The sequence below is a fragment of the Mastacembelus armatus genome, chromosome 17 (genome assembly GCF_900324485.2).
Source record: "Mastacembelus armatus chromosome 17, fMasArm1.2, whole genome shotgun sequence".
NCBI lineage: Eukaryota > Metazoa > Chordata > Actinopteri > Synbranchiformes > Mastacembelidae > Mastacembelus > Mastacembelus armatus.
This window is the reverse complement of record NC_046649.1, coordinates 17,007,987-17,029,072: the sequence shown is the minus strand read 5'-3', so window position 1 is coordinate 17,029,072 and position 21,086 is coordinate 17,007,987. Positions and strand designations below refer to the sequence as shown.

The following is a 21,086-nucleotide window of genomic DNA, read 5'->3' as shown; positions in this document are numbered from 1 at the left end:
CGGTTACAAAGCTGCAGCAGGAACGATCTCTAATCTTCTTCGTATAGACTTTAACAAATCATTAGCAGATTAAAACGACCACGCAGTCTTTTCTGAACTTTTATTGCTGATAAGATTGACACGACTGTCTGTTTCAGTCGCGCTCTTGAGAGGTTGCTATGGCTTCAGATGGCCACTAGATGTCACTGTTAAACTGAAGCCTTGAATCTTCTGCGACATAATTAGAAGGAAAGCCTCATGAGGCTTCACCTGCCCATTACTATCTAACAGATATTGATATTTCGCCTTACAATTAATGTCAGATCAGACCGTAGGAGCCGCTCTTTCCAGGGGCGTGTACGTTCAACAAGCTCACTGCTGATTGGCTCAGTATTCGTCTGTCTTGTTGTCCAAATATGGTACTTCCGGCTCCACAAAAGCGACATGGCGACACCATAACGGCCGAAAATGGCGACTGAATTGGCTTCATTCTCGCGGGTCCTAAACTCCACGTCACCCTGTATAAACACACCCCATAGTCTCAACCAGTCTGACTAATAGTAACTGGGCTAGCCCGCCAATCAGACTGTCCACTCAGGAATAATTCGGTGACTAGCGTTAATTGCTAGTACGCCCATACAGCCCATAAGGAAAGACACAACAATACCAGGAAGAGCAAGAGTTTTACTAAACGAAAAAATGCGAAATTAGTCGTTTTTCGGTTTTGTCGTTAATGACGAAAAACAGGTGAACTAAGGCTAATGTTAGTGAATGAGTACCCGGTAGCAGTAATAGCTACGTTGTGGAGCTCTATTTTCAATTGGCAACCAATTAGATTGAAGTCTTGAAACTTTGAATCTTTTTCGACACAATTACAAGGGAAGAGCTTCATGAGGCTTCACCTGCCCATCACTAATATTAAAAATTAAATTCATGAATGAAGTTTCTTACCTGAAGAATAATTTAGTATCCAGCCGCTCTCCAGATTAACACACCTGAAAGTCAGACCCTTCTCTTTCTATATATATATATTGGCAGGTTGCAACCAGCTTTTGAAGGTGCATACCGCCACCTACTGTATGGGAGTGTGTATCTTTTAGGGTGAGTACTTTTGGTTACAATCTATCCATGATAACACAGTAATAAGGGAGAAAGAAAAAAATGTATTAACCCTGTGTCCTTAACTTAAGTTACCCCATAATGGCCTTTAATGTTGTCAAGTCAAACCCTGGAACAATGACTTCTAAACGGTAACCCGAGACCTCGTAATTCATTGGTCTTACTGCTGTCAATCATTGTCGACCGAACAATAGAACCGCCTTAACCATCCCACTGTGTCTAACCAAAGACAATCAAAATGGCCAAACTGCAAATAAAGAGTTATTTGTTTGAACTGAAAATAATTCAGATAATCAGTTTATTTCAGACATTCAAAACTGTTTTTGGTTGCAAATAAATACATTTTGATTACAGTATGAAAGTTTTGCTCTTAATTACATTTTATTTGACTGCAGATAAAAAAGACAAAATAACCATACTCAGAGCTATCTTCAATCTAATCGGAGAAATAATGTGCAAGACTGACAACTGTGAGGGTGTGCAGGTCCATTAAGTCTGATATGCCAATCAAAAACTTGAGTAAACACCAATATACGTACCTTGTACGCTGTACTTTACTGTCTAAAAACAGGAATTTTTAGTGACTTGGTACAGAAATAAGATGAAACTTGTTAAAGACACTCGGGTGCTGCTCTTTTATGCAAGAATCTCAAATGTTTTATTTTTTTATTTTAGCAGTTGGGGTCAGGTTGGCACACTTGCAGGAGGGACAGGCTGGTAAAACTTGTTGATAAACTGCAGCTCTGACTGTGCTTCTTGGACACTTTTATGCTGACTTGCAGAGCCCCCAAGTGGTCTTTTGGGGCAAGTAAAGAATTGCCCATTGATCCGTTTAGATGATGGCTGAATGCATTTGGCCTGGCCTTGTTCACCACTGTTTGCTGGAAGATGTGAGGCGCCATCTGTCAAAGAGTGACTGCAGAGGCTTTGCTGTTGGTTGACATCCTTCCCAAGATTACCCTTTTCACCTCTATCAATTCCACTGTTACTTTTCGTGCTGCAATTGTGTGCAGAAGGACCCCCAGTTTCAGACATGACTGGAGAATGAAAACTCTCAGAAGTGCTCTTCCTACTGTCATTATCCATCTGCAATGTTATTGATACTAAACTACCTCCACAAGCACTTTTCGGATGCCCATTTTGTGTCTTTGATTTCCCGGTTGTTGACACAAAGTGGTCAGTACCATTACGTGTGTAACTACTTGCATCACTGAGAGGGCCAAGTACATCAACAGACGAGGGGGAAATACTGAAATTCTTTGACCTGCTTTTTCTTCCCCTCTGTGGTGACAAATCATACTCTTTGCTCAGACTGAGAGGACTGTGATGGGATGAAAGATGGGCTTCATGGATGGGTGAGTTTTGTTGAGTTTCTAATGAAAAACTAGAACCACATGTGTGGGTCCTGCTGTGGAGACCAGCACAATTGTGCTCTGGGGAAAGTCTGCTGTGGTGTTTGCTTTTACTCATTATCTGGTTAGTGGTGAATTTACTGGTGGCATGCCCAGGGGTGGTGATCTTGTTGCAGAGAGGGGTTTTGCATGATTTATTGGAGGCTGATGTGCTTCTGTGCTCACCATCAGGCATGGACAGTGATGCAGTATAAACAGGTCTGACTGATACAGAGGTCTTAGTGAGACGAGGTCCAACTGGTGGCCTGGGGGTAGTATGGTAGAAAGGTGGATGTGGTCTTAGGACTGATGCAGCAGTTAAAGCTTGCAGGCTCTCATCAGAATCCTTTTGTCCTGCCAACGGTCTGGGCAAAAGGAATCAGAATAAGTATCAGATTGAGAAACATTTTCTTGCAAGATAGTACAGTCAGGTGTATTCTGGGATTTGATTTCACCCTAATTTCGGTTTAGTTGAGTGTGGGCACCCAGGACTGACAACCTGCAATCACCATTACATCAAAATTAATTTAAAAACTGAGTAGGCCTGCCACTGCCAAACTCTGTCTGATATTTTTTTGTAATGTAGAAATATAATTTATATGATTGTTTTTAATTGCATAATTTCATTACTTTATTGTATTTCATTTGTTTAAGTACATTATTGTTTTGAGAATAGTGCTAAATAAGTACGAGTCATAATTAATAAAAACAAGTCTCTCTAGGGGTGCTAAATTAGACTTAAAAGAAAAAGACAAACCTGAACCTGTTTTTCATTTCCTTCACAGGGAGAAGGCACAAAGGTGTGGATGAAGTGGAAAACAAAGTGGGGTAAACATCCAAATCCATCTGTACAGCTCCTCTTAACTCTCTCAACTCTATATATATGAAAACACAACAGATGTGAGATTTGAAAAAGTCCAAAATAGTGAAACCATTTATCTGAAGCAGCCTAAAATGCATTACAATACACTTCCATTTGCATCTAATTTTATGATAAAAAGGCCACTACTAATTTTCAAGCACTGAAATGTACTCAAATAGCTTTTTATTATATCATCTAGATCAGTATACTTTGTGCAGGTTGGGCCAAGTCTGTGTCATTCCTTTTTTATTCACAAATATGTTTGAGAATCTGTTTTACCAGCTAAGAAAAACAGGGTAAAACAATTAGCATTCCCATTTTTTTTGCACATTTATGCAATCAATTTATTTTACAAACTGGACTTCAGAGAATTCTCTTCGTACAGCAAGTCTTAGACAATTTTGTGCCACCAGATGGCAGAAAACACTTGAATACTGGTTTATGGACTCACCTCCAAGAGTAGGTTCTGATTTATCAAATTCACATGTACCTCTGCACTTCTGTTTAATATTTTCCTGCCAGAAACACAAATCATACAAAATTAATGTCAAAGAGCTTTTGTTAATCATGCAGTTTGAGTGTGCATTTGTTGTTTAACATAATACTAAGGCACAAACTAGAATATACACAGGAAATATTGTTGAAGGTAAATGTGTTAAACATGTTCAAGAAAGCGTAAGCATTTGGAAATAGCAAAGGGAGATGGAAAAGGGATAAAAATAACAGGGAGAAAGAGGTAAGGTATGTGTGTGTGACCGCTAAACGATTGAGCAGCAGTATTCCATCATAATTTGGCCTGAAATATCTACATCAAGAGTAAATGAAAACCATAGCATGTGTGCATGCATGTGTGTGTGTCCATAACTAGCAAAACCACAGGCACACTCATACACACCACCAGACCTACCCGTGGGCCTAGAGACTGACAGTTAAAACATGTATTTTTGGTCTATTTTCCCAGTGGGGCTCAAACCCAAACCTCCTAGTGTTGTCTTTCAGAGCAGCAGAAAGTATGAAGTAGCAGTAGAGTACTGTGTGGCATCTCTGACACTGAAGAGACTGAAATCCAAAACAACTCTAAAGCAAACACACTCCAACACTGTGGCCCCTGTGGGTTTTGAACCCAATACCATGGCACTGACTTGTTGATATTTTAGAAAAGCTTATATGTTACTGTCATTATTCTTAGACAGCTAGTAATGGCTACTATATTTTCATCATACTATGACTCCGGAAACATGCTGAAATCCTACTTAGCTGTGTAATGAGATTATAAAAAGTGGATAGCAGCAGCCTGTAAAATTCAGGCCGGTAGGATCAGAGGTAGCTGGGTGGTGGGATTGCCCTCTGCTGCTGCCAATTGAAAATGCACAGCATGGAAGGTGCCAGGTGGTCTTGATAAACATTAGTCCACCTCTGCCCAGTTAAGACCACCAAAAAACAATAATGACAAGACACACATTGTGTTTGAGGACAAGCTTGTGACTGTCCTTAACTTGACTTTTAAAAAGTAATTGGTTTATAGCCTATTGGCAACCACTGATTTGAAACATATTTTGGCATTTCATACATTTTTTCACTTTTTCCAGTTAATTAGCAGCACAAACAACAAAAACAGCAAAATCTTTAGATAATTATGACAGGCCCTGAAACACACAAAACAGATGTTCAATGTCTAAAAATGTGATTTGGACTCAGTCAAATGTTTTCCTGCTTAGCTCTGTCACTATGTGTCAAATCTTCCAATTTGGATCAGAATCCAAATTCCTTTTGTCTTTCAAATGCATTTATGTGTTGGGAATTTGAAGGAATCAATGAGTGACTGACTGAAAAAAAAATATTGTTGATTTTAATTGATTTTGTTTATCATTTAAAGTTAAAGGTAAAAGAGCTTACCTTGTCTTTGGCAGGCAAAATGGGGATCACATTTTGTTCAGTTGGTAGGACTCTCTACAGTACATCTCTAAAATCATGCCACTTCTACTATTTTTCAACACAGTATTTGAATACGTATTTTATAATTTAATAATTTGCAGTAATAATCTGAAATGCATAGACCTCAGGAGGCTACTGACAGTTACGTTTCCCTTCACACATAAAGACACATATAGAGAGCTCAGTCCCACATCTGGTCTGCAGAAAAGTCCTACATCTGGTTTCAAACTAACTCACTCTCTGCTTCTCTCATATTGCCAGACAAGCATGACAGTATAGCCAGATTGCAGGCATGCATGCATGTGTGTTTCTTTATCTGCGTGTTTGTGTGTGTCTCTGTCTCTGTTTAGTAAGTCATTTGAGTGATTGGAAGGACATCGATTTTACTCAGCACTGCAAAATGCTTGGCTAGACAGATGGAAAAACAAGTTTAGACTAAATCTTACAGGCTACTTGTGTGTCTGTGGGTGCTTGGTATTACTCACATTATGGGGACTGAAGTCTGTTTACACACATTGCTGGGACTCAGTTTTTCATGTTAAAATGTTCCATGTTTTTAGAGTAACAACTTGGTTTAATGTTAAGGGTTAGGCAAGCAGTGCTTATAGTTAAGATTAGGGTAAATCTAAAGGAAATGAATGCAATGAAGTCATTGTAAAGTCCCATAAAGATGTGCGTGTATATAGATGCTTTGGCAGGAGTTCAGGAGAGAGTTAGCAGTTCCACCTGATTAAATAAAAAAAAATCAACAGGAACTCATGTCATCTGGATAAACTGCTCTCTAAACTTAACTTTAAATATGAGTAAAATGTCATGGGAATCAAATCTGTCTGCTTAGTGAAATATGGATAAAATTATGCCCAAGACATCAAAAATATTTCTTTTTGATGAGAAGGTGCAACTGCAATAAATGCTAGTACAAGCAGACAGTTGAGATATAGGACGTGTGCAGAGAGGAATATTTAAAACATTTAAGGTGACATGATGAATTCAGTGGTTAAGTATTTAACAAGTATATCTGCTAGATAAATAAAGAGGGAATCTGGATTTTCAAGCAAAGTGTCATGACTGGATGCTCCTGTACTCCAGGATGCTTACATGGTCATAGTTTATGGACTGTGATTGTAGAACTGTCTAAGAGCTGGACATCAATACACCAAATCAAGGCTTTGCTTTTAGCCAGATTTCAAATAAATAATTTTAGGATTTGGATCATTATTGTAGTTGGCAGCCGAAAAGCAAAAACTAAACATTAATATGGTAGTTGGCTGTTTTCCAACCTGTTTTTCTTACCTTTAAATGCATTATCATTCTGTTTAGCACTGTACATTCCTCCATTAGGACAGACCTTTATGAAGAGAAAGAGAGATAATAATTGTTTGCTCTCTTAAATGCTGTAAAAAGGCATCCACAAACTTAATATTTAAAAGCCTTATTTTATAATTATGAACAATTCAAGCAGTGTGACATTTGTAAAATGTTACATATCCGTGCAGTGGTTGAATCTGCATTACACAAGTGTACACACTACACCCCAAATCTATCCCTACATCCCCTCACACTTTGTCCTTCTCTGGTTACACAACCACAGTAGACTTTTGGTCCAGTCTGGGATCCATTTTCTGACAATGAGGTCTTTTGTTCTGGGAGAGTCAGGAAATGGAAGAGAGAAGAAGAGGAAGAGAGAGAAAGAGACATAGAGGACGAGAGGGAGGCTCTCTCCCAAGGTAGCCCCAGTGACTGTGTTGCCCTGTGGGCCTCAAAGCCAGGAATAAAAGAAAGAAAGAAGATATGGAGTGTGAAGAAGGCAGAGCAGTAACAGAGGACACAGAGGAGAGCTGAGGGGAAATTAAGGGAGAGCTCCAAGAAATTCACTTATAGAGCACATGTAAATGACATCATTTATAACAAAAAATCTATACCATAAAGAAAAAAAACACAAACAGAATATGCATCATGTTTTTCTGCAATTGTATTACAAATCTAGACAAGCACATGGACAATGGAAATGGGTTGTAAGCACAACACTGACAAACTGTGTTAACCAGCTAGTCTCTTTGTATGTGTCTCCTGAGCCAAAGGGAGAAGGAGATATGGGTGATAATTCTCTGTAGGTTAATCACAACCAGCGACCACATTCATATTATTATTACAATGTTTTTTTAATACATTGTTATTAAAAAATATTGATAAAGGCTGCTTAAGTCCTTCAAAAAGAAAATCACTATTTGACTGAACTACTCACAACTCACAACATGACCTAAGATAAGAGGTGGGCACTGGTTTGTCATAATGGGTCCCAAGTCACAATAGTCGAGAACTAAAGCTCTAAGCAACCTACTTGAGACGGTCTACCACTTGGTCAATGTCAGTGACATTCAGCTTATCTCTCACCACCTCAATCTCCTCTTCGGCTTTAGACTGGGTTGAACAGCAAGAACTCGGTCTAAAGAACAGATGAAAAACGTAAGAAGAGAGCAGATAAAGAAGATCATAGAGATAAGATTTTATATCATTTCTCTTTTCTGTGTTACCTGCTTCCATTATCAGTATCTTCAGGGTCAGCACAGTTATTGTAACAGCTATCAAGGTGACCAAGGACGTAGTTTACAGTGTTAGGGTTGTACCGGAACAGGACTTCTTCAGGATCTCTACAGTAAAAATACACATATAAATAAAGGCTTTACACAGGTCACTTTACTGTATCTGCAGCTACTATTTAACTTTCTAGTTTTCATGTGCAATAGTTTGTAATTACTTTCTGTTTATATTTATATTTGTGCTGTCTTGCCACCTTGTTGGTACCCTTTAAAACATTTTGAACCGAATTATTGAACAGAAGAGACTCGTGCTATATGCAGGTTGCTAAAATAGACTTCACAGTCCACAGAAAAAAAATATCTGAAGAGAAAATATCTAAGTGTTTATTGCCCAAATAAATAAATAAATACATTTTCTGAATGATCTCTGGGAGAAAAATAAAAAATAAATTGTTTAATTGTATAGGCAGCTGCATGAAAGGAGACAGCCTGGTAAGTCCTGCTTAATATTATTTATTGTTATTATTATAAAATGTGTGTGTGTGTGTATAGAGGACCACAAATGAGGAGGCCAAGATAAATCATTTGACTTTTACAAGGTATACGCACACACACACACACACACACACACATACACACAAATGGTTCAAATCACAGGAAAAATCTAGTATGTGGATGAGAACTATTATTATGCAGCACTCAGCAAATTCTGTTCCTGTGGCTTCAAGCTAATCACTTGTATTCGGCCTTTGCTAAAAACATAGGAAAGTGTTACTGGTAGTAATTGTCAATTTGGTTAACATTTCACATACATTTACAAACACGCAAAAAAATACTTTCTCTCTGAGAGTATATAGAAATAATTTGAACTAAACTGACAAACACAGAGTTCAGGAGCGTTTGGTTTTACTCCTCAAAGCCTTTCAGCGGGTAAACTCTGGAGACTTAGCCTACTTGAACGATCAAAGGCCTGAAACACATACATACACAGACACACACGCAATACCATGCATCAAGGTCAACAAGTATACTGAAGCCAACTTCAAAGTGAAAAAGTGATTGTGCTGGCAGCCTGTGTGGCAGCCATACTTTGGCACTGTTCACAGGCAGCTACATTTCTCCCTATGAATGGGATGTTTTGTAATCCATTTACATCCAACCCAAAGCACTCTAGAAGAGTGACTTGTGATGGCTTCAGTTTCTGTCTTGCACTTTAAAATGGCACTAATATGTCACTGTTCATTTGGCTATCAGACTGTTCAACTGTTTAACTTCAAAAACTCTAAAATTATATTGAGCTGGTACAGTATTAGATATTTATAGATCCAATTTAATGTGTGAACCATTTAGATTCCTCAGGAAACTGCACTTGAATTTAAGTAAAACACACACAGCAATGCTGTAATGCCAGTGGTGCTAATGGTTTCAAGTGAAGCTAGCGCTGTAGCTTCAGTTATGGAAATGTTTGTCAGTTGGTCTGCCATTTTGGTCCAAGCTTTATCTCAACAACTTGTGGTGGACTGCTATAAAATAGGGTAGAAAGATCCATGGTCCACAGAGGGGGAACCTTAGTGACTTTGGTGATCCTTTGGCTCTTCCTCTAATGCCACCATGTGGTTTTGAAGGAAATTTATCAATAGCTGTTGGATGGACTGCATTAAAAGTTGGCACACATATTCATATCTCTCTCACATTTGTGACTCCCCAATTTGTATCTTGTGCAATCAACATAATTACTTTTCCATTTCTTTATTTTATGAGCAAATGCAAGTCATTCCTATCAGGTCATGACTGCACTTTGTGTTTAGTACTAATTAGCAATGCTCTGCTAAACTAAGATGATGAACATTGCAAACATATCTGCTTTTTTTGTAATTCATTTATTTATTTTAGTTAGTTGTTTTTAGTCTCTTATGCACTTTGGTCAACCTGGGTTGTTGTAAGGTGCTATACAAATAAAGATTGATTGATTACTAGTCACCATGTTATTGACATGGTCACTGTAGTCATATTAGCATCATGGATATTGTTAGCAGCATTTACTGTGTAAAAATATTGCTGTCTCTAAGTACAGCCTCATGAAGTGGCTAGTGTGGTTGTAGACTTTTATTTGTTAAAGAACGAAGATGGAAAATTAAATGAGGCATCAACAAATCCAACAAATTAGTATGTGTTATGCAGATTTTACAGAATAGGTCAGCATGTCACAAATATGTTAGGTCAGTGGATCCAAACTGGGAACTGGGGGTAATAATATGCACAAAGTAAGCACATGCATACACAAAAAGACTGCAAAATAACAAATGGGTTGCTTGTAGCCTTTAGCTTAACAATACAACATAAATTGCAAAAGGAAAAAGAAAATTGCAATAAAAAGGAAGTTGACAAGTGGACAGGCAATAAATGGTTTGTCACATAAACAGAGAACAATCCACCTTTATATTGTGCTTCTGCTCGACAGCCTTGGAAAAACCAGAGAGACGATACTTGGTGACATTCTTGGGGGCAGCATGGTAGTTGCTGGGATAGTCTCTACCTCATATACATACAGACTCTCACACATGCACATTTGATACATAATTTGAAATACTACACGATGTGTAAGAAAGGGCGGTGTTACTAACCAATACAACAGTTTTTATTACATTATTCAGAGTATTTTAATACATTTCAATAAATTGCAAATTGCTACATGCAAATCTGTGACCTAAGATTAGCTGAAAAAATTAAAAGTCAAATAGCAATTATATTTTATTACCAATTTTTAAGGGGCTTATAACTTCTTGATGACCTTGCTTCATAAAAAACCAGATAAAGATTACCAAGCATAATTGTTTTCTAGTCAGCTCTTCACTGACAAACAACTAAATAAAGGACACTTTACAACTTAAGATGAGTATTTAACTGCACATTCAAGGTTAAAATGCATTTCAAATCTATACTTGTGTTTATTGTCATTTTGTGGGGAATATATGGATGTCTTCCTCATATAATTGTTCTATTGTTCCACATTTTCCAATCAGTTTGCAACATCTTTACGTCAATACCTTTGTTCCACTGCTTTCCCATCCCATTTGTAACTGACAAGGGAACACAATATAGCATTTTATAGCACTCTTTGTTAGAGGGAACTGACGCAGAGAGTGGGAGAATGGTTCTTTCAACCTGCTTTCCCATCCCATCTCTTGTCTTGTAAAAAAGTCAAGAGAAGTCCTTGGTTTAGAGGACTAAAAATTCTCTTGATATAAAAAGTCAAACTAAACAAAGTAAACCAAGACAGTAATTGCATTAATTGAATATTATAAGAATATATCATGCAAATGTTGCCTAATGGTAACTCCCATATGAAAACTTTGGCTGCCAAATATTTATTTGGATTTTAATTCTAACAGATTTTTGAAAAAGTAACTGAGTACTGAGATAAATGCTTGAAAAATCCTGTTCTTCTATCTTGTCAGCCATCATAAAGTTAAAGTCATTGAGAGCATAGTAGTGTAGGCCACTACTGAGATGACTGCCATTATCAACAATACACTCTCGATCATTAAACAACATCATTGTAAAAATATCGTTCCCAGTTGACACTAAATAAATTTTTTTTTTTGCTTTTGCCCATCTTTATAAAAGGACATGGATACAGTTTTAGTGCTTAAATAATGTACAGTAGAGTGGATTTAAGTTTGTGAGAACGTTCACGTACCTCCCCCCACTGCTGGCTCTCTCCCTCAGACTTTGTAATAACATCTTGACCTCAGCTCTCACCAGCTCTTTGACTGCAGGGGGGTCAGCTAAGAGGGTGACTTGTTGATGTGACAGTGGGGTTCCTGCCCTGCTGCCATGGTTTCCAACTCTCTGGCTCTCCTGCCACATTGTGTGCCATATCTCTGCCTGCAAAAGTTAAAAGAGTAGTTTTATATAAACAATTTTTCAGGATGTATTTTACAGACTGGACAGACTTTTTTAGTAAGAAAAATGTCTGAATGCTGGTGTTATAAATAATATATACACAGTAAGACTAACACATTCACAGCTAACAGCTCAGGGCAATGCACTAAGAGATGGTATATAGATAAATGAAAACATTTTCAAAGTGAAAAATGATTACTTGTTTAAAGAAAAGTGAATAGTCCACTAGCAATATGTCACAAGCAGTGATCCAAACACACGTCATCCAGTGTCTAACAGACTCCCTGACTGAGGAAGATATTAGGAATTTTCATGGCTAAGATAAGGCAGTGGAGGATTATCATTTAAGTCTGAGTGAATACAAAATAAGGCACTATATTAGGCCTGAAACTAAGAAAGATTAACTACATGTGGCGAAGTGATTTTTTGGTTGGCACAGCCCTGTGTGCTGCAGTACCAGGCAGCTTTTTAGTCTCTGCAATTTTATTGGGATTACTGCAGATAAAAAAGTCCATATTTTATACGTGATTTTCTTTGTACTAAGGTGGAAGGAGAGCTGAGTACCCTGAACCATACTCCACAGCTTCTTTTCTGTATCTGAATACACACATGCTGTAGAATGGATATCATTTGACAATAGTGAAAAGAAATTTTGGAAAACTCATTATGGGTTTTGAAAAAAAGTTAAAAAGTTGTGCACGAGTGCTGGGGTCTCCATCCCATTAACACCCCCACACATGTGGCCGGCAAGTCATTTCTGTCAGGTTGCAGTCAAAGGCTTCACTTCAAAGGAATGCACGTGAGGATACTAAAAACTTCACCTAGTCTTGCACGTATCACAGTGTCTGCATGGCCATTTACATAGAACACACAGTACACAAAGACACAGTGCTCTATCTCTGTCTGTCTTTGACTATTAAGATGTTTATTTTACATTTTCATGGCTCGCTGGCTAAGTAGTTGTTCCCTGGATTTCACACCCGCATCCCTGCTTTGAGACTGTTGATCTCATCCAGGAGCTATTTTAAAATAGTGCTTTTGAAACCTGTGAGTTAAAAAACTACCTGGAGCTATTATGTTAAATTCTTTAAATTGGATTTTAGGATACAGTTTACTTAAAGGACTCATTTTCCTTCAGTGGAGATAGAAAGAGTGAGTTTAGAGGGAGGTACAGAGAGACTAGCCTTGTAAGAAGACTTGAAAAGAGAGGCTGATATTCCCTCTGATCTAACCGCCATGGACAACGAAGAATTTGATGGAGGAAGAAATGGAGGCACTAAAGAATGGAGGAGTCACCTGTAGATTTATTACTTGCTAAGGGATGGAATGCATTACATTCGACAGAGAGAAAAAAAATCAAAAGATTGAGGAAAGATGGAAAGACAGAACAAAAGAAAAGGAAGTGATCCCCCCACAGTAGATGTAATAACTGAAGGAAACCTGTTTGCCCTGTCTGAGAGCTGAATAAAGTGCTTTGTTTTTTCCCCCTGAAAATGATCAAAGCTCTCAGCCTTTCTTTTCATCTGGGGGCTTTGTACTCATTCACTAGATACACTTAACAGTAGGTGAAAAAATATCATACACATATGCACACATATATAAACATGCAAAACATATATGCACAGAGAGAAACACATTCCCTCTGACTGGCACACGAGTGCACACACAATCTGGACCACAAGTATGTGTTGCTAACAGCCTTATCAACAGTTGAGGATTAGCCTCTTTAACCCTATTATACCGATCCCCTGACTCACCGGGCTTACTGGGCTTCTGTGTGTGTGTGTGTGGGTCTGTGCGCACACTAAAGTGTGTACATATATGTATATGGGTTGAATTACTCTGTATCATTGTGGTTTGATTTTTGCTGTAATGCTTCTTAGAGTGTGCTTTATAAACCATTTTTGTGATGTAAAAGGACTTAAAAGAATTAAGTTGATCATTTAATTATGTATTGAATATGTTAGAGTCATAGGGTATCTGCGCATGCCAGTGTGTATGTGAAAGAGAGCGAGACTTGCATACTTCCATGTAAAATGTGTCTTGTAGCTGTCAGCTGTGATTTTTTATATGTTAACTATAAAAAAAACAAAAAAAACAAAGTCAGTGTCTACATGGCATGGCTTGAAAGCTGAGACAGACTATGTCAAGGCATTTTTCCGCAAACACAGACTGGTGTGTTGCTGCACTGCAGATAGAGAGCAGATAACATCTACAGATGGAGAGATTTCATTACTGAACAAACACACTGAGGAAAATGAGAGAGAGGATGGCAGAAGGAATGAGAACAGAATAGCCAAGAAAACAGAGAAAGAGACTGGTATTGGGATACTACAGGAGGGGTGTATTCTTTGTATAAGAAAGAAAAAAGCACATAAATAGGTATGTATATCCAATATAAAAGAGCTGATACAGAAATAATGTTTTACTATAACTTTAATGTCAATCACTTGGCCAAATTCAATGCACTTTAATGTTTTAGGTTTCATTTAGAGCTAAAATGATTAGCTGACCAATCAATCAACACTTTACATAAAATTCCCTTGCTATTTTGATAATTGTTTATTCATTTGTGTCAATTTTCCAGCAGAAATAACAAATATTTGCTGATCTCAGCTTCTAAAATGCTTGTGTTTCTCTATTCTGTATTACTTTGAATTTAAGTCTTGATTTTTTAGCTGTTGTTTAAATGAAAACATTTTCAAAGTGAAAAATTATTACTTGTTTAAAAAAGTGAATAGTCCACTAGCAATATGTCACAAGCAGTAGTCCAAACACATGTCATCCAGTGGCTGACAGACTCCCTGACTGAGGAAGATATTAGGAATTTTCATGTCTAAGATAAGGCAGTGGAGGATTATATAGACAACACAAGACAATTGATTTCATGATTTAGGGATTTTGGAACTTGTGATTGACATTTTATAGACAAAATCATTTGCAATAAATTCAAATTAAGTTACAATGAAAATAATCTTTAGTTGTGAACCTAGTTAGATTTAACACAATTAGGATAGGCTACATTTCAATATAGCATTGAACCATGCAAATTACAGCTATTACTGAAGTCCTTTTTTAATTCATTTCACAATTTGTGATACTTTGGGATTCACCAAATGTTTTTTTTACATCAGCTACACCTCTCTCAAAATACTCTTCAAATTGAATGTAACACCTTAGTCTTGACCTTAAATTGGACTATTGAGTGAGGTATGCACCTTTCTACCTTAGCTGGGTATTTCTTTCATCTATTCTGAATGTGGTCAATTTGCCAGAGCTGAGAGCTTCCCGTACTAGTTCCCTGAGTAAATATTGATGTCTGTCTGGCTCACATTTGGACTTAACTGTGGCATAATGCCATTACCCCACATTTCACTTTTATTAGGGAGACTAGGTAATTAATGAGTGTACACACTCAACCTAACCTACTTACAGAAACTTAAACCAGAGTTCTTAAATTGTTTGGCCAGGACTGCTTAGCTGGGCATTTTCTAAATCACTCTGCTTAAAGGGAAATTCCTGAAGATGTTGTGGATTCTTGTACAAGAGACAACCCCATAATAGGTATTATTTCAAAGAATAATAAATGTAAAAAAAAAACAAACATGAGTGATGAGACAGCTGGAGACAAATTTTCCAACAAAAACATAAGTGCATGTTGTATATAGCTACCTCCTGACAGAACAGATTAGCTACTGCATTATAAAAACTCTCACCTCATTGTGCAACTCTGCGTACATATCAACCAGGAAGGGGCCCAATGCTGTACGAATCTTTGGGACCTCTGACCCGGGTACATGTTTGGTGATCAGAGTCCACAGAGATGGCCCCAGGCACCAGAGCTGGCTTTCACAGGGAGACTGCATATGAATGACAATCTAGGAATAAAAAGTAACATAAAATAAAGTGGTAAAATGCAGCTCAGTGCATTCACTGAAATATTAAAACGCTATAGATTAAAGTACAGACCATATACAATAATTACCTCAGAATTTTCCTTATAAGAAATTAATACTTTTAAGTAGCTAAGCACATCTTGAGATGAGATGGGATGACATGAGATAAACTCTGTTCTTCCCCGAAGGGAACTTCAGGTGGAAAATTTAGAAAGCAGTTTTACTTGTACTTGGACTATCAGTATGTATAGCCTAGTATTTCCACTTTTATTTAACTCTAAGATAAGTAAAAGCTCACTAGTTAACATTAGCTAGTATACTGTGACCATATCAGTGAGGTTCATCCATTTCCACACCTGTTATTAGCCAACGTTAGCCTAATGAGAGACAGCGCTGAGCATTTTATCTCGGAAAATTAGTAAACTATCTTAACAAATTAAATTGAATATTTCTTACAAAAGCGACTAAATGTTAAAACCGACTGCGTCAAATACGGCACAGGTTTACAGAAATGCGTTTATTGTGTTATTAAAAAAACAAAATAAGCTCACCTTAGCTTGCTTCTTGTAGTTAATTAGCAAGGCTGTGGTATCTATGGTAAACATTCCAGTTGGTAAGGGGAGATATCGCGAGATCTTCCCGAAATGCCAACAGAAGGTTTAGCCAGAAACTAAAATATCTGATAATAAATTAACTTTTTTTTTTCTGTTCGTGTTTTATTCTAACAACTGTAAATCTAATAACTGTATAGAAAGGCACCAAATCAGGCTAAATCCGTATTCGACCTAAAATGGTTATTTAATTTAGCCTAACTCACACCTGTGCTCTTGTAAAACTCTGGACTAGTAAAGATGTTAAATAAAAGAGGCGCAGCCTTCAGCTGAGACTGGTCTGTAAAACCTCCGACAGGCAGTTAAGATAACTTTCCCTCTTTATGCCCCCAGCCTCCACCCCTTTCTGGGCTCCTTGCAGAAATGTGCGCCACACCAATAAACCACTGAGGAATGAGTACGGAGGTAACGTCAAGGGAAGGTTTTTTTTTTCGCTCGGTAACAATGTAAGAACTAAACACTTTTGTGAACAAACTTCAGCTAGACTACAGTGGATCTTTCATTTTACTCCTTTGTTAACCATTTCCTTTGGCGAAGGGGACTCATCAGATTAATCATGGCAAAGGTTTTTTGTGAATGTCTTTCTTTGGAGCACACAATACTGGCACTTCTGCTTTGCGCACAGGCCGGTTTTGGCTTCTCAGTAGCCGGACATCAAGAGAGCACCTGCGAGGCCAACGGCAGCATATACTATGTCGGGGAATGGTATTTTCTTGACTCTGACCACTGCACCCAGTGTGAATGCACCGCCGAGGGCTCTGCGTGTGCCCGCACTGAGTGCACCTCTCTCCCAGCTGCATGCATCCATGTCAGCCACTACCCCACTGACTGCTGCCCTAGGTGCGAGAAGATCGGGTGTGAGTTTCGAGGAATTGTATATGAGCTGGGGCAGAACTTCCAGGTAACCCTCAAAGTGATGGCACATGATACCCTGCAAATATGAAAATTGCCAGTGATGGCCTTCAGCGTGGATATGAGGATAGGGACTGCATGACCCTATAGACATATAGATAATGTGCCAGTAAGTACTTAAAATCTATGGAACCAGACTATAGACATAAAATAAGTTTGAAGAAGCATAAAATGATAAGAGCAAAATACACATAGAATGATCTATTGCACAGTTTTTTCAATCTTTCTTATAACATCTTCCATTCTTTGGTAGACTGCTTAAAATTAAAATATCAGACAAGGGAAAATTTCTTTGTTTAAACTGCTCACATCTGATCTGTGATTAGAGCTCAGTAGCATATACTATTTAATTTGAAGGGGTCATGGGTCAGAAAGGTTGAAAACTATTCATACAGAGCATAATTTAGATTTAGGCTTTTATTTGAGAAATTCTTTGAATATCGCTGCAAATCTATAAACTGTACTTGTATATACTCTAAGTTCCGTAATTAATGAGATCAACATGGCCATTATAACCATGTTGAAACGTTAGATCTTGTGGTTTGTTTCACGCAGGTTCTATCCTGTCAGAAACTGTTACCTCTCATTTGAATGTATATTTACATATAACAGTATTTTTAAATGAAACTCACACTGATGACACCAGTTTTCCTAAACTTTTTAGGTCTACTTTCTTACAAAAGTGAATTCGATATGTTGGTATGTAACATCAGAGAATTAGAGGAAAATGGCGCCCCCTTTTGAGATGGCATAAGGAGGATTTGGTGAGCAGTGCCAGTTAGAAGTGCCATACTCACATATGCATTTTATGTCCTTAGTATAAACAACTGAATGTTGTTAAAATTATTCTAATTTTAATTATTTTAAGTTCATGTTGGGTCTCTCTGTTTGTGCATATGCCTGTGTTGTCCCAGCCATCAGAATGTGAACAGTGCACTTGTGACAGTGATGGCATTGCCCGCTGTCTGGTTGCAGACTGTGCCCCTCCACCATGTGTCAACCCTGTCTACCAGCCTGGGAAATGCTGCCCTGAGTGCAAGGATGGTGAGTCACAAAGCAATTATAGAAAATAGAAAATAATACTATTTTGAAAAACACTGAAGGCGGCAGTGCATTTATCTTCTCAAATATAAGTTTTTAGGCACCACCCTGTGATTTTGCTTAGTGGATGATACTTTCTGCAGTTACACTTGCCTCTGTTGCTGTTCTCTCTACAGGTCCTAACTGCTACGTAGATGCCTCACGCAGTCAAGTCATTCCTGCAGGAGAACCTGTCTGGGTCAACTCCTGTACCAGGTGTCGCTGTCATGATGGCCAGGATGCCGGCTATTGGGAGGGAAACCGTCTCGCCACCTGTTCCCATCTCAAAAGTTGTACGCCTGAACAGTTGTCCACCCAGCAAAACTGACTGACTGTGAGCACAGAACCAGTTGTTATTTTAAATTACATATTCCTTGATGACTGATCATCTGTACACATTTTTTATCTCTAAAAACATACTGCACCTCCTGTGAAGCTGAAACTGTCACTGGTATATCCAGACCTAAAACATCATCTGCACCTGCACAAATATTTTGTTAGCAGAACTGAACCACAGTCAAAGACTTTACCATTTGCAGACCATCAGAATTGATCCACAAGTATAATCCAACCACTGGTTTTATAATAATGAGACCCGCTGGATTTGTCACTTTGGTGGACAATGCCTTTAGACCATTATCATATCGTATTTGTCCTGCATGTCACAAACAGCGCTGAAAATCAAAGCTGAATGACATTTGAGTCAAAGCTATAGTTAACTGCATGTCAGTGGGTTTTGGCAGGTGCCATAGGAAACAATTAGCAACATAACAAAGCCAATGACATTATTGGATGATAAAACATCATAATTGACCTGTCACAGGTTGGTGCAGAACCAAAATGTATGCACAGCTGTGATGCAATTTAGACTAGGAAATGGCTTAGCAAAATAATAAACATTTTGTAACTTTTTCAGCTCAATTTCCATGCTAATCGAAATATATCATATGAGACTATGGCCTAACGTGACATATTTGTAGACACAGGTAATATTAGAAAGCAGGATTTCATTTACTGGACTGTTATTTGTGCATGTACACTTTAGGCCACGAAAAACAATATGTAATTCACTGCTTTATTCATTTTCATTAGAATGTATAACTTTTCATAGAACCAGTGTTCCATATTATTTCCACTCTATAGATGAACATTAATCAGTTACTGTGTCCACAAAGTTCGTGATGAAATGCAGCATGAGCTATATTGTCATTTTATACAGGTTTATCTGCATCAATTCTGTCATTTTCTGCTACTTTAACCATAAGTGATATTAGAATGAAATTAAAAATAATTTCATCTTGTCAGATGTTTGTGTGCAATGTTTGACTAGAAATACATTTACTTACACATAGGACACCTACATATAAGACAGCTATGCTGCTGCTGCATGAAGTCTACTATTACCAGTTGACAAGTTTCACTATTTTAATTCAGTGAAAGAGTTTTTTTTTGCATTAGGATTTGGATCAAATCAAAACTTTAGGGCTATGAACACTTTTTAAATCATATTTTATCAGAAGATTTTATGACAGAATACAGCCCTATTCAAACAGTATAAGAATAAGGTGAAATAAGATCCGAGCACTGTTTCCAGTCTTTTCTCAGCTTAACTTACAGGCTCTAGCTGCATATTTGGTGAACTGATGTGGGCGTGATATTCCGCTTCCCACTGAATGTTTAATAAGAAAGTGAACTGACATTGAGTTTTCATTTAAGTTTCTTTAAATTTAAAAGGAACAATTTGCTGTTTTGAACTCTTTACACCTAAATAAGGTTTCCAAACTTCAGTATTGTTTCCTAGTACTGTACACTGTAGGTACCCAGTATTTGCAAAAATATACATATGTGGTATATCATTTATTTCTCACCTTGTGAAATGCTCAGATGTTACTACCTTGTTCACAATAATCATGTTTTCTTTGACTGGACTATTTAAGTGTCAGTGGGACCAACAGGTATTTCATTAGTACCTTATTCACACAATGAGATTACACTGTGTTACTGTCCATACTATTTATTTTGAGGTTTACACACACACAAAGTGGCATTGGTTTTTAGCGTACAGAATTCCTGCTACCACACAGCAACAAGAATAACAGTTTTCGGTGGGTTGCAAGAAACTGCAGACATCACAAAGTCTGGCATTACTTCAGTTTGCAAGTGACAAGAAATTTCTAATGAAGCTTCTATTTGTCCACAAGATTGTCTGTTTTTTTTTTTTTAATAAAGAGAAAGTAGTAACCACAATAAAATTAATACATGCACCCAGTGAAATAAATCCACAACACCATGATAGATTCAACGATCAGATTTATTGATTGTATAGAAAAAGTAGGTTTGATATGACATAATGCATTCTATATAAGATATAACATTTTCAACATTCAATGTACAAAAAAAACATAGCTAGAGATACAGTAAATTTTAAAAATGCCCACAGGCCCTTAAAGTCCTCTCTGCTCTCTGCAGGAGATGAGCAAAAAATGTATCTGAAGTTTGTTTCGAATACTTAACCACCTGAGGTGTGCCTGACAAATGGAACAGCTTCAAATGTCAAAAGTCTATTAAGAAACATTAAGCACTCCTCAAGGTTGTTCTTATTCTCAAGTAAAGGAAACTTTCTGAATACCACTTTGGCTGAAGTTTCTATTACTGATCTTTATATCTATAACCTACTGTATATTACTGTTTATACACAAATCTCTCTTAACATATCCTTAATTTTTTTCCATTTACTGTCTCTGCTCAGCTTATACCTTCTTGTAACAAACCCAAATTTACCCAAACTGACCTGAATTTATTAGAAAACATTAATGGAGGTTAATTTAATAATAATTTAAAGGGCACTCCACCAG

General features: G+C 37.5%; 2 protein-coding genes across 2 annotated transcripts; one reads left to right on the top strand and one right to left on the bottom strand.

Moving 5' to 3' along the window:
* Positions 1-1,470: 1,470 nt before the first annotated feature.
* On the bottom strand, positions 1,471-16,237 carry ccdc24 (coiled-coil domain containing 24). Its single transcript, XM_026312659.1, has 9 exons — positions 16,180-16,237; positions 15,449-15,610; positions 11,527-11,714; positions 7,821-7,937; positions 7,628-7,732; positions 6,580-6,634; positions 3,803-3,866; positions 3,247-3,364; positions 1,471-2,854 (listed from the first exon to the last, which is right to left on the bottom strand). Exons 1-9 carry the CDS (start codon positions 16,231-16,233, stop codon positions 1,783-1,785), a joined length of 1,935 nt encoding a protein of 644 aa, XP_026168444.1. The 5' UTR covers positions 16,234-16,237; the 3' UTR covers positions 1,471-1,782.
* Positions 16,238-16,603: 366 nt separating this feature from the next.
* On the top strand, positions 16,604-19,455 carry LOC113134456 (von Willebrand factor C domain-containing protein 2-like). The gene is made up of 3 exons (XM_026313838.1): positions 16,604-17,140; positions 18,066-18,195; positions 18,369-19,455. Exons 1-3 carry the CDS (start codon positions 16,796-16,798, stop codon positions 18,557-18,559), a joined length of 666 nt encoding a protein of 221 aa, XP_026169623.1. The 5' UTR covers positions 16,604-16,795; the 3' UTR covers positions 18,560-19,455.
* The last annotated feature ends 1,631 nt before the right edge of the window (positions 19,456-21,086 follow it).

Excerpts from the sequence above, each read along its gene's own strand:
- ccdc24 (XM_026312659.1), bottom strand. The coding sequence starts at position 16,233 with ATGTTTACCATAGATACCACAGCCTTGCTAATTAACTACAAGAAGCAA. Across the intron at positions 11,715-15,448 it reads ACGCAGAGTTGCACAATGAG|GCAGAGATATGGCACACAAT; the intron begins GTGAGAGTTTTT and ends TAACTTTTGCAG. Across the intron at positions 6,635-7,627 it reads CAAGTGGTAGACCGTCTCAA|GTCTGTCCTAATGGAGGAAT; the intron begins GTAGGTTGCTTA and ends CTCTTCATAAAG.
- LOC113134456 (XM_026313838.1), top strand. The coding sequence starts at position 16,796 with ATGGCAAAGGTTTTTTGTGAATGTCTTTCTTTGGAGCACACAATACTG. Across the intron at positions 17,141-18,065 it reads AGCTGGGGCAGAACTTCCAG|CCATCAGAATGTGAACAGTG; the intron begins GTAACCCTCAAA and ends GTGTTGTCCCAG. Across the intron at positions 18,196-18,368 it reads CTGCCCTGAGTGCAAGGATG|GTCCTAACTGCTACGTAGAT; the intron begins GTGAGTCACAAA and ends TTCTCTCTACAG.